This window comes from Ambystoma mexicanum, chromosome 5q (assembly GCF_040938575.1).
Source record: "Ambystoma mexicanum isolate Mex_15411 chromosome 5q, UKY_AmexF1_1, whole genome shotgun sequence".
NCBI lineage: Eukaryota > Metazoa > Chordata > Amphibia > Caudata > Ambystomatidae > Ambystoma > Ambystoma mexicanum.
Genome location: NC_090933.1, coordinates 499,582,579 through 499,595,914, shown reverse-complemented (window position 1 = coordinate 499,595,914; position 13,336 = coordinate 499,582,579). Strand labels below are relative to the sequence as shown.

Below are 13,336 nucleotides of genomic sequence, written 5' to 3'. Positions count from 1 at the left end.
TAGTTGCAGTTTCATCAGTTCAAATGACTCTTAGTCGCTGCACCTCCCAGGTGTAATCAGGGAAGAAGGTGATTGGGGAGCCGTTATGGGTGATTGTTCCTTTGGAACGGGCCATCTGGAGGAGTGCGTCCCTGTCTCGGTAATTAAGCAGCTTGGCTATCACTGTTCTGGGTGGTGCACCTGGTATAGGCCTGCCCGATGACATCCTGTGGACTCTCTCCAACAAGAAGAACTTAGAGAAGGGGTGGGGCGCGAAGATTTGTACCAACCATTGCTCCAGGAAGAGCTCCATGCTGGGCCCCTCTTCTCCCTCTGGAAGGCTGAGGATGCTTACATTGTTATGGCGTGATCTTCCCTCTCCCTCGTCCACACGGGCTTCCAGTGTTTTCAGACGGCTCAGTTTTTGTGAAAGCTGTCGGTTGATACCTCGGATGTTGTCTTCGGTTCCCGAAATATGCTGTTCCGCCTCACCCGTGCGGGCGGTGAGATTTTGTAGGTCATGACGCAGAAAGGAGACGTCCGCCGCTATGCTGTCCATTTTCATTTCCATAGAGGAGCGGGAATTAGCGATGGCAGCCATCATGTCTCTTAGGGAGAGGGCAGTCTCATCTCCGGGAGGGGGGTGGGGGGGGCGGTTCTGATGTGTAGGTCTATGGGGCCTGTGCCACTGCAAATTGGTCCTTCTTGCTTTGCGTGGGGGCTTTTTTCAGTTTGTCTTTACCCATCTTCGGGGTTGGGAGACAGGTTCGCTGGTTTTATGGCAGTGTTTGGTGCCGGTGTTGGTGAATTCTGCGGGGTCGGGGGATATAAACATGGGACGTCGGCGCCTTGTTTGTCTTTACCCCTATCAGGATATTAAAGGATGAGTTGAGACTGGGGTGTGCCAGGTCTTTTCCCCCCAGACCCCGAGGGTTGTATGGATCAGTCTCGGTCCTCCGTTGTTAGGATGGCAGTGCGCTCCAGAGCAGCGTCCACTTCAAACACAGTGGGGGGAGAGCCTGTGCGTGTCCTCCAGGGCGTCGGTGGCAAAGTTGCGTAGGCAGCCTGTTGGTGTCCCCTGGGGAGGAGCAGACATTGTTTGGTGTCCACTTGGTGGGTGTCCGGTCCGCTTGCTGGTCTCTTGTGGGTGCGAGTGCCCAAGAGCACGCAGGCACCCATACTGCACGGGAGTGTACCTGGTTGCTCAGCCGCAGACTTAAAGTATCCCCCCACCTGCCTAACTGACCTCGTCTGTTGGCGTTAGTATTTTCCCCCCTCTGTGGGAGGTCGGGGCAGGTGTCTGTTTCCACCGCTTTGGTCAGGAGGAAGGATAACTAGCTAGTAGGGAAGGGGTCCTGGCTACTGTCCAGGTATCGGTAGTATGCGGCTGGTGATTCTAGGCCCTTGTCTATCCTTGCGTCAGCAAGTCAATGGGTCTCCTTACAGTTTCAGGCTGCCTTCCATTTCCACAGGGTAGGAGTGGTGCCATGCAGGGCGTGCGTCTAACACCTTTGCGCACTTACCCCCTATCAAGTCCCTCTGTGGTTCGCCCAGCGCGTCGCCCCCGTCTGCTTTGCAGAGTCACTGGGGGGACCCTCACATAATCTCAGCAGGATGGCCCTTTCCTGAGCGCTCCGCCACCAAAGAGCGGGGGGCGCCGTCTGTTTCAGCGGTCTTAGTGCAGGTTTTCAGCTGCCTTCTGCTGTCCTCCAGATGGGGGAGTTGGGAGGGGAAGCCGCCTCCGCTGCCAGGTCCCCCGTCCGTGTGCGTCAGCGGGACAAGCCTGTCTTGCTCCGCGTCCACGGTCCGACTGGATCGGAGCATGCCTGCTGTGCCGCATTGGCCAGCGCCAGTGTCCCAGTCGCCCTCCGGCCACTGCAGCAGCGCCCTCCCGGGAGCGAGGGTGCTATGTCCAACGGGAAAGCGGATTGGCATCAGGCGTCTGCCATCTTGGGAGAGCCGTTCGCGCCAAGTGAGCACCACTTCTTAGTTGATTTTACAGGCTGTTGGGGGCACGATTCTTTCCGTTCTTTTCCGGTCGTGATGGTGTTAGCTTCAGGACGGCTAGGTGTCTTTAGGTTTCAGTGTACAGCCACGGAAGCAGGCTGTTTTGCCGGATATCTGTGTCAGCAGCAGGAGCCCCGGTGGACACACGTCCTCTCCGCTCGCATGCTAGCCACACCTCTCTGAAAATCAATCTTAACCGTGGCTTACAAGGGTGCATGTGGGAGGAGCCAATCCTTCCCCAGATGTGGGAGGATTGAAGGGGGGGTGGGGAGGGTTGTAGTCCCTGAACCCCTGAGCATTCCTGACATGCGTGTGGTCGTGGTACCACTTTGTGTGTAGCACTGAACATTCCTGACATGCTTGTGGTGGTGGTACCACTGTGTGTGTGTAGCGCCGTGCCTTCCAACCTCTTGTGTGGCCTGAGGTATTTTTCATATCTTTTAGAACTGTCCACTCCAGAAGCCTGTTCAGTAGCAGCAACTAACTCTGCAAGTGGAAACCTGAACGCCAGAAACGGGTCTCACCCCTTTGACACTATCTAAATTGCAAAAGAGAGCACCACTTTCCCGGGACTGCAGGAAAGAGTTGCCCGCCACAGGCACCAACAGGGTGGGCCATGGAAGAGATGCAAAAGCCTCCGAGCTAAAGGAGGCATGGACAAGTGGCGCTTTTAAAATTATGGGCAAGTGTAACCCACCCTTGGGTAAAAGAAAGGGGTAGATTAGCCAAAGTGCTCCGGTCACAGTAGAGACAAATAAGAAGGGGGAGGAAGAAGTAGTGGAGGAAAGCCTGGATATATTAGACCCACGATCACATGCATGGACAAAGGTTGTTCTGGTGAGCTCAGGAGGAGAGTTGGGAGTTCGGGGGGCATCAAGAGACCAGACAGAATGCTGAGGTTGGAGCAGGTTACTGAGGAGTTGGCAATATTGGACAGGAGTGCAGGTACGGTATTGTATGTGAAAGAGAGTGGTACCAAGCCTGAGAGAGTGAATTTGTGGGGAGTGCGTGTAAGATTGAGTGGAAGTAGAGAGAGATGGTATGTGAGAGATAAAAGTATGGCGTCAAGGACTGTAAAATTGAGAGAGATAGTGAAAGGCTGAAGGGGAGAAATACGGGTGTAGAAAGGGAGGTTGTAGAATAGGAGAGATTAGGATGAGAGAGCGAAAGGTCAGGTGACAGTGAATAGGAGAGAGCAACAGAAGAGCTAGAGGGGAGATAGGGGGCAGAGGATCGGAGGCACAGATATGAAGAGAGGGAAAGATTGGAGAGACTAATAGGAGAGACATGAGCGAGAAGAATGAGGAAAATAGGAGCTATACGGAGAGTGGGGAGCCCCGAGAGGGAGAAAAGAGGGAAGTAGGTGGAGAACTAGAAAGAAAGGAGAAGGGACCATAGCAGGGAGAGGAGAGAGAAGAGGTGTCTGTCTGCACACATTGAATACCATATTATCCGAGTAGGGTTTTTCTTTAAAAAAAAATCCCAGAAGTAATAAGGTGACCGCCTTTAAGCCCTCACTTGAAGTATTGGATAGCCATAGATTGTAACGGTTACCCATCACTAGACTGTATGGGGAGTACGGAGTATGGGTGGATGGATCCCACAGGAGGATGAGGAATAGACCAGGGACTCCCATTAGTCTGGCCTTCCTGCAATCCATTGTCAACTAAGTTGTGAAGCTTGACAATTAAAACCCTGACATATTGAACTGCATCTTTGAATTCTGGAAGCCATCTGTGACATTACTAAAAAGATTATAGGAAATATTTTTTGAGAATCTTGCGTTTTAGTTTTTGTTCCCTGTTGCTAGAGCTGTTCTTTTCCCACCCAGTTATGGTAGTGGCATGTCAAGTTTGCTGCAACGTGTGCTAGATCAGTCATTTTTCCCTGCACACCTTCTAGAACATGGTCCCCTTACATAATATAATTGGATTTAAGGTATCTCTTCTTTCAAATCTTAAAGCATTTCATGTTCTACATACAGGTAAATCGATTAACGTACAGGGTTTTATTTAATTTCCTTTATGTTGATAGAAGATTCAATTGTGTGCAGTTGTATGACCCTTGTATCTGTATCTGTATTGTAATTGTAATACAATTGCATGGGACGGTTTGCATTGGATGAGTTATACAGCATTGGATAATCTGTAGTTGTATGTCCGTTGTAGCTGTATTGTAACTGTAATACAGATACAAAGAACATACAACTGCATATCGTCCAATGTTGTATAAATCATGCAATGCAAATAGTGCATGAAAGGGAATTATTTGGGTAAATACTGCGTGAAATGATGAACCTACATAGATGCACCATTTCAAACCCCAAAACAAACACCAGTGGGTCGATATTTTGCACAGGATGGGCATTCATTGCAGGATTGATCAGTTATGGTTTTAAAAGTTGGCCTCTCAAATACCACATACATAAGTACATGGAGGGTCAAGTACCTGAAGATGCTTAACCTAAAAGACAGTGGTCTGAACATAGACATTGGTTTTATGACACACTATGGCCATCTTTGATCTGAGGTACACCAATACAATCGCATCAACAGTCAGAAGTCCCCCTCCAGTAACATTTCTCACCAACAGCTGTTGCACTATTGTTCAGGATCTCTAATGCATGGGGGGAGCAGGACAGCAACAAAGGAAATCTTGCGTGTCGAAGCTCAAATGGGTGGCACCCATTGCCAAGCAATAGACACGCTGATATAACAGCGGACACTGCACCATTAAAACATGGATAACTTATTTTGCATTTTCCACATTATGTGCAAGCGAGTTAACTGTTGCGGAATCTTGAGAGCATGTTTGCCAGGAATCTTACAATATCCTGGAACTAGAAAACACATTTTAGACTCTAGATGAGAAACTATACTGACCCTGTTTCTTAATCGTGTGTTTTCAAAACTCATACTTCAATTTTCCATTCAAAATAACATCTGTAATTTGAGGAAACCTACATGGCCCACCTTAAGACTGCCTTGGTCTAACTGAACTGCTACATGTGAAGTGGATTTGTATTTTCTCTTTGTTGTTAAATGCAACCCTCAGAATGAGTAGTATTTCTAAATCGTTGTGCTATCTGCTGCCTGGAACTTTTTTGGTCTTTTAGATAAGACAGTGTGACGAATAGCAGGTATTTGTCCCTTCTCCTCAAGGCAGAGACTCCCCATATGAGGCTAGGTAGATGGGCCCGCTGTGCAACACCCCTCATAGGGGTCGAGCTAAGTGGGTTGTCATTGGGAGACACTCCCCATTTGGGGATAAGGACTCCCGTTCCTGTGAGGAACTCCCTAAGTCAACTACCATAGCTGCATATATGGGACTATCTTCTATGAATAGTAGTGTGGCAACTCTACGTTTGGCTGAAGCTAAACCTATATGGAACAGAAAGTGAGGGCGTCTGTTTAACCAGAGACATGTATTTAACTGTGACAGAAAGAGGGAAAGAGAGGACTATGCACAGGGAATTCCCCTGACATCCTACTATGTGAAAGTGGAGTTAAGTCTGATCGCAGAGCCTTTCACTTTCGAGGAATGAGAGAAACACGGAGGGAGACGCCACAGGCACGGCATATGCAACCACATAGGAAGAGGTACAAGAAGAAATTAAAGAGGTAATGACGTGACCATGTGTTGAGGAGAATTCTCCGTTTAGGCTGAATTTCCTAACCTAGTGAGTCCCCCAGCAGCTTTGCTGGATTTTTGGGGTTTATTTTCTTCTTTTACCCTCACTCTTGGACATGATTTGAGTGTATTCCTGTGACTTGTAATGTGCTTATGGGCTTTGGGGTATTTTTCCCCATAGGCTATCATTGGTTTTTGTATGTGTGTTACACAGCACCCTCAGTGCAGTAACACAGGGGTGTCATAGTGACCCCCAAACTTAGACTCCATACCCTGGGACTGACTACTGTCTCCCTGGGCATGTAAAGTCACCATTGACTTTACTAGTCTTAAATTGTGAACAGAACCAGTACAAACCATCATACTGTGGAAGTACTGGTAGGGGCAATTAGATTGCCCCTGGGTCTGTTTGTCGAGGGGGTACTGTCCCGTCCCCCCTCGCCGAGTTTCTGGCTGGTGGCAGTGGATACCACGGAAATATTCCACGGGAATATTTCCCAATGGGATTTCCCATTGATTTTAATGCACCACTTTTTGGTGCAATGTTAAAGATACCGCCGGTTTATTTATTTAATATTAATTCACCGGTTGGGATTTTTTGCCAGAACTCGCCGCCAAAATGGCGTCTGGGTTCACTTCAGTAACCCTGAACCCGAGTCGAGCCTTTGTTCCACTTTTGGCGGGCTTCTGCACAGAAGCCCTCCAAAGTGGTGCCACTGTGCCTGGGTCTACAGGATGTGTGGGAGGGGGATTTAGGCACCCTGGACTGAGTTGCCTTGGCAACTCAAGTCGCACTCTTGTGTGATTGGCCCAATGGTGAGCCCCCCCGGCTCACCACTTGGCATGTTTGAGTGACAGCTAGGACTGGTGAATGGGGGTTTGCTGCATAAAAGCAGGGCTTTGGGGACTGGAACTTGAGAAGTCGCCACAGGACCTAAGAAGCCGAAGAGGGAGAAGCTGAGCCGACCTGCCACGACGACACCACCGGTGGAGCCCTGCGGAACCGTCTCACCACTTCCCAACGACATAGGAGATCTCCAGTCCGGAGAGTCTTCTTCCCTTGACTGGTGGGGACAACCAGTTTTTGCCTTCTTTTCGCCTCCCTGGAGCATCTCGTGGCCGCCTTGCCTGTGCAAGCACCCCGGCAACCGGAGTACCACTTTTTACCTCTACCGCGAAAGAGGGGTAACATCCTTTTAACCGGAAAACTCCACGGCTGGTTTCTTCCCTGGTAGTGCAACGACCTTCAGCCTTCCTCCACGTCGAGATCTCCTCTTCTTCTGGACGACGATGTGACTTGCACCCACTGCCAGGAACAACTGCCACCGCTGGAGGATCCTTTCCATTTTGAAGGTACTGTGTTCCGCCCGGCTTCCCTTGACACCGATTGTACGGGGTAGATTTAGCCCTCGGCTCTCGAACCTGGGTTAGCCTGGAACACCCTAACTAAACTTTTCTAAGCTTAACAGAACTTTTCTACTCACCTGTAAAGACTTTGGAGACTTTGGGACATTGTGTGATCTTGGGCATATTTGGCCTGGCTCTCCCTAAAGTGGGCCTGGCACTGAACTTCCTTGGTCCTCAATAGACTGCCTTCTCTAATACTTACTGTGGTTCTCTGAAAAGTGTTTTGCTATATTGCTTTCTTAATTCTGCCTTTCCCTCCCTTTTTAAACAATTTGTTGGAGTGCCATCTAACGTTAAGCGCTCACCTCTGTCTGGAAATAAGTGGTGTTAACTAAGACTTGTCCAACAAATAACTAGGGATGTACATATAGTAATTAGGACTGTGTTTTGAATTTACTTACCTTTTTCTGTGCTAGTGTAATTTTACAAGTGTGTCTTTTAAATAAATAATTATATACTTTTACACAAGCTCTGGTCAGTGTTTGCTTGTGCTACTGTGCCTCTGTACCTATTCTGTATGCTCTGTATACTGCCTAACTCTTCTTGAGGGAAGTCTGACTGCTCAGCCACAGCTACCAAGTGAATCTGTGTGGTACAGTCTGCTACCAAGTGGGTTTACTGCCAAACACCTGTAGTCTTAAATCTTTTGCAGTGGTCCCAGAGGGAACTGCACAGGTTTCTGCCTAACACCATGCTTGCAGATTGGTTGGAAGGACGGACGCCCGAGGAACAGTGCGTAGACTACAGAGATGTGAAGCCTGAACTTCAGCCGAACGCCAGTGTCTGTGGAAGGCAGGCCCCAAAGAGAGATGAGCAGTACCTGAGCGTGAGCTGAGCCCTGCAACCCTTCCCTGCACAACGAAAAGTACCGTGGGAATAGCGGGAAGCCGCCAGGGAATAATTATGTGCATGAAGAAACACATCCCAGTCATCAGGATGAGAACGGAAATATTAAATTGAATGATTGGAACTGTAAAAACCAGAGAAAGCAAATAACCTGTTTGGGGAAGAACGGTGTCCCTTGAAGAGAGAGACTCATCCCAGTACTGAGAACGAGACCTCATCGAAGAAAGTAGTTTGCAAGGGATGTGGCCCATGTATAAAAGAGATTTAATTAATGCAGGTGGGGAACCAACAGAGACTGGAAACTAAAATCCTGGGAGGAAGGACAACCACTGTATATCTGCAGAGTTGAAGGCTGGAGAAAGTACAACCCAGAAATATATTAAAACTCCTAAATGAGCAAGATAAAATAGCAGACGGCCTCAGAGAGACATCTTGGCAAAGAAAGGCATAAGCAAAACTGATTCTCAATGCAACCCTGTTTCAGAGAAAGATTGGAAAACAAATTTGTTTGACATTATATAGACCATCAGATTAGGGGGAGGTTTTTTCATTGAGACATCCTGCTCCTTAAACTTTGATTTGGAGGATGTAGAAATGTGAATCAAAAGTTATCAAATTCAAGAGACCCAGGTATGGACTTAGTAATTTTATCCTTAAGAAGGATCCAGTTATATGTGCAATTATATTGGTATTATTGCTTGAGAATATAGTGGCAACTAAATCCACCCCTAGTACGTGGAAGTGTTCAATAATTATTCCAGTTTATAGGAAGTGCGATCAGTTAAATCCATCTCGGTATTGTTCGATGCCATACTCAACGCTGAGAGCTACATTTTTGATGCCATCGTTTTGAGAGATCTAGAAGAGTGAGCAAATACTACAGGACGATTTTGCAAATATCAGATTGATTTTAGGAAAGGAATGGGAACTGTCTTAAATGGCTTTGTTAAGAATTGTTTGCAAGGAAATGCTTGGGCGAAGGGTTGATTGCCCACTTATGTGGCCTTTATTTGCTTTTTCCAAGCTTTTGATACTGTAAACTGAGCTTTTCTCTTGAAAGATTTAAATATTTGAACATTCTGAATATCTGTTAGCCATTTTACATGAGGATTCTTATCTGCAAGTAAGAATGAACAGGCAAGGGAGCCTAACCAATAGCTTTGAAACACATAGAGGACTCCGTCAGGGATGTGTCCTTGCTCCCTGCCTTTTCAACTTATACCTCTCTGACTTGGGGGATGCCTTGTCTACAGCAGCTTTTGTAAGCCAAAAATCAAAACATGTCCCTTTATTGTATGACTTATGCAGGCAACGTGATCCTCCTTGATCATAGACAGCAGGGTCTGCAACGATTTATTGATGCTACAGTAAGATGCACCTCTTTAAATGAGTTTAAGATCAATCCCAGTAAAACCACTATTATACGATTGCCCGCTAGTACTAAGAAAGCATATGGATATAGTTGGAAAATTGTTGAGACCCCGATTGTCCCAGTGAATCATGTAACTTATCTGGGTTTCAATCTGGATGCATCTTTTAGTCTCGAAGCATCAGAATAAAAGAAAAGGCAAAACAAATGGCGGCACAAATGAAGAAAGTTCAATTAAGCTATTGCCGGTTCACAATAACTCCACTTATCGATTTTTAGAAGGTCATGGTGATTCCTTCACAGTTATATGGTCAAGATGTCTTTTATGCACCTACTATAATAGATTGTGACACAGTTGTATCTGCAGTATGGAAAAACGTCTTACAGCTACCCAATTCACTCCTATTGTTGCATTAAAGTATGAAGTGGGTCTTGCATCCATTAAGGGATGGCTTGATTGGCAGGTGCTTGCTTTTTACAAGAGTATTATGAACCCTGTGGATAATTCAGTTTTTGTTGATTTGTAAGAGAATATTCAGAACTGTTTCTAGTCCTTTTAAAAATGTTTGCTAATTCGAGTTTGCTTATCCTTGATAATATTGAACACACAAGTGATACTGCTGTATGAGAACCCGATGAAAGTAAAAAAGAAAGACTGGAATGATGCAATAGGACATATGCAAGAGTTAAAACTTCATTCTAGTATGTCTGTGATTGATTAACCACTGGGTGTTCAGCAATTTAATTTACAAACATTTCCCAATACTTATTGTAGGGAGCATTTTCTGTATTTTAAAATAAATGTTATCCCCACAGGACAAATTCAGTACATGCATGCGCCTACTTTTGGGCTATCGAATGTTTGCATGTATGAAAGAAAACTGCATTCAGATCTTATCTGCTAATTGAATGTACTGTATTACAAAATCTGAGAGTCCTTTTGTCTGGGAGATTCTCTCACAAGGAATCTTGCCTTACACCTCACAAATTCTGGTTGAGATTATCTAATGGAAACTCACCTGTTTTAATATTGGGTATTTGAAATTTTTTTTTTTGGTGCAGTTAGTTATGATATCATTTAGATAATTCTGATATTCTAAATTTGGATTTATATTTGTATTCTAATGAATTGAATATTTTGAAAGTTGTAATAATGTATTAAGCATGTGAATGCTTCTCATTTTAAAGGTGTATATTTTGTATTGTGTAAGTTTAACTTGTTTAACTAATTCACCTAAAAAATCAACAACAAAAAGAAAAAGCCTAAAAGGGAATAAGGGCAAATACCATTTAGGAAAGACTGAGCAAAGAGACTGGGAGGAACATATATGTGATATGAGTCTGAGGATCTACTGGAAGGAAAAGTACTTCAAAGCTAAGGCCACAGAAAGCACAAGAACCGGGAGCTATTTTGAAGAACTACAAGACTTGATATGAAAGACTATCCAAGGAGATTATGCTAAAATATGAAAGACTATCCAAGGAGATTATGCTAAGAAGTACGAGTCAAAAAGAAACCTGTGTATAAAAAAGCAATCCAAGAAAAGGAAAATACAAGGGGAAGAAGAGACATTCACACCCAGTGAAGGGCGCTGAGCCAATCAGGTGAATGGAACAGCGGGCGAGGATACACAATCCCCGCCCGCTGTCCCAGCCACCCAAAGCCCTTTCCCGTGTGGCTTATTTTTTTTCTCATTGTGCTGCAAAAGGGAGCCTGTCCCTGTTGCCTCCCCATCCCGTCCACTTGCCTGCGGGACCAGAGCATTGCGCTCCGGGCCTGGAGCTCCTCCAGTCTAGCCGCCACCATAGACATGGAAAAGAGACTTGGTCCCTTTTCCATATGGCGGCGGCTATCTTTTATTCCCTTTTTTTTTTGTTGCAATTTTTCATTGGGAGATCGGATGCGCTAGCTTTTGAAAGCCATTTGCACCTTGGACAAACCCCTGGGTGGGAATGGCTTTAATGCCCTGCCAGTCGGGCGGACATGGCCTTCTACGGCCCACAGCTCGAACTAAGGTTGCTTTGCTCGGGCATGCCTTAGCTCGCGCTGGTGGGCCGTTAAAGGCCATGTCTGCCCTCCTGGCAGGGCATGAAAGCCATTTTCTCTTGGCCTATTTACTTTAGCAATATTTAGTTGAAGGGTCAGATACTTAGTATGGACGGAGGACATGTGACGATCACCTTTAATTCCTTTAGATAGGCAGGTTATATAGCTAGAGATGGGCATTATTTTTATCATTTTCATTAAAGCGAGTACAGAATGTCCTCAACGTGTCCGATCCATCACAACAGCGATTCCAGACACACATTCCCGGTATACTGTTCCTTCAACCAACAAAGTTTAAAATATTCATTTATTTCTTTGTTTTATTAATGATTTGTACTGTGGCTTTCTCTTTCTAATCATTTCACTTTGCAACATCTGATAAAACACTTTGTGGGACTTCGAAAGCTAATGCTTTGCTTCCATTTTTGCGTAGTATTTTCAGTTAGTCCAATAAAAGGCATAAACGCCTGCATACTATGTGATTTTAAAACGGGACTAACACAGCGTTGAATGTTTCTTTGCACTAAAAATAAAGTCCTAGTTTAACCATAGTGTTATGGGGTGAAGAGCAAACAGATGAATCCTTTATTTTGCCATCAGCGCGACGTACCGAAGTACTTCCACACAAATGATGCATATGTTTTTGTCACGTTTAGATCATTCAATTGCATTTTCATTGCTTATGTTTTTTTAATAGGATTCAGACCTTCGCAGCGCGCTATTATTGGAACAGGCTGGACACTGTTTTATAAACATGAGGACTCCCATGGTTCGAAAGTTTGCTTTCCACATGATTCTAGCTGGTCATCGGTTTAGCAAAGCAGGACAGGTGTGTTTTAATATGTAAACTATATTTATGCTTAACGCTTCCTTTTTTGGTGTAATGAATTTCAAACATCCAATATATGAAATATGTTGTGAATTTTGCACTGATTGTAGGTTGAAACAGGTTTCTCTGGGGGGCTGGAATGTTATCAATAGGACAGAAGGGAGTCCTTGCTACATGTCAGATTAACATCTGGTATTTTCTTATTTGTGTACTAACCAAACTGACAAGTTTCTTTCATGTTATTGCTTTTATTTTCTTTCAGTTTCTGAGGTAGACTAAGGCCTTCAGTTCTTACCTACCCTGATTGTTTCGTGCTAATTGTGGGATTTTGATGGAGCGAACAGACATGCACTTATGATTTCCAATCTTTTAGTCATCCAAAATCCAAGAAAGGTTCTCTGATTAACCAGTATTATATGTCAAGGCCATCTTTTTCAGAACGTAGGCTGGTTTCCAAACCAGCCATATTCCTTCTGGGGTTAACCTTCCCATTGCCAGGACTCTTCAACATCTAATTCTCCACCTTACATTTGGGTACAAAACACCATTGCTACTTTCCAAGTGCCCTATTTTACCCAAAATGTCTGCAGTAGTGCTTATTAAATAAGTACATTTAATTATTTTCTTAGATAAATAAAAACATCTTTTGATTCATATATGGTCTACACACGCTTATAATGCAAATGTTTTTTGTGTGGACTTTTTCTTTGAAGGAGATGCTTGTGCAGAAATGGTGGCGACTATTTTTCTTTCCAAAGCTCACCCCTAGCCGCCTCCAACCTCCTTTTGTATTAGAGCCTTTCCTGCCTCTGTGAACTGAGAGTGGTAAAAAAAACTCATATTTAGCACTTGGTTATAGCCAGGTGGAGCCTGGTTAGCTTGAAACCAACAGCTACCAAGAGCTACTTTTGACTTCTGTTCCAAGTGGTGCCATACAAACATAGCTATGTGATATTAACTGTGTATGTATTTAATGGAGAATAAAGAACACACCTAATGGACATTTAGAGCATATTGGAGAACATAAAATGGACAAAGTTATGATTGCATTTTGCGCAAAGTTAGATTTGCTGTGCACTATGTACTAGCGCCTGGTTCCCCGGATGTAGCTCCTGCCTTACTGGTTATGCCCGATACCCAGGAGCTGCTTTTTGCTCCTCGTCAATAAATCCCAATTTTGATCCCTGCACTAGCTCCCCAGAAGTGGCCAGAAGCCAACTTG

General features: G+C 45.0%; 1 protein-coding gene across 4 annotated transcripts in view; it reads left to right on the top strand.

The window, feature by feature from the left end:
• The window catches only part of TRAPPC8 (trafficking protein particle complex subunit 8), a 2,435,788-nt gene that overhangs the window by 1,039,900 nt on the left and 1,382,552 nt on the right, over nucleotides 1-13,336 (top strand). For all 4 annotated transcript variants that reach the window (XM_069620968.1, XM_069620966.1, XM_069620965.1 and 1 more), the window contains one exon: nucleotides 11,983-12,114. In XM_069620968.1, coding sequence (XP_069477069.1) covers nucleotides 11,983-12,114 — 132 coding nt within the window. The remainder of the gene's footprint in view (nucleotides 1-11,982; nucleotides 12,115-13,336) is intronic.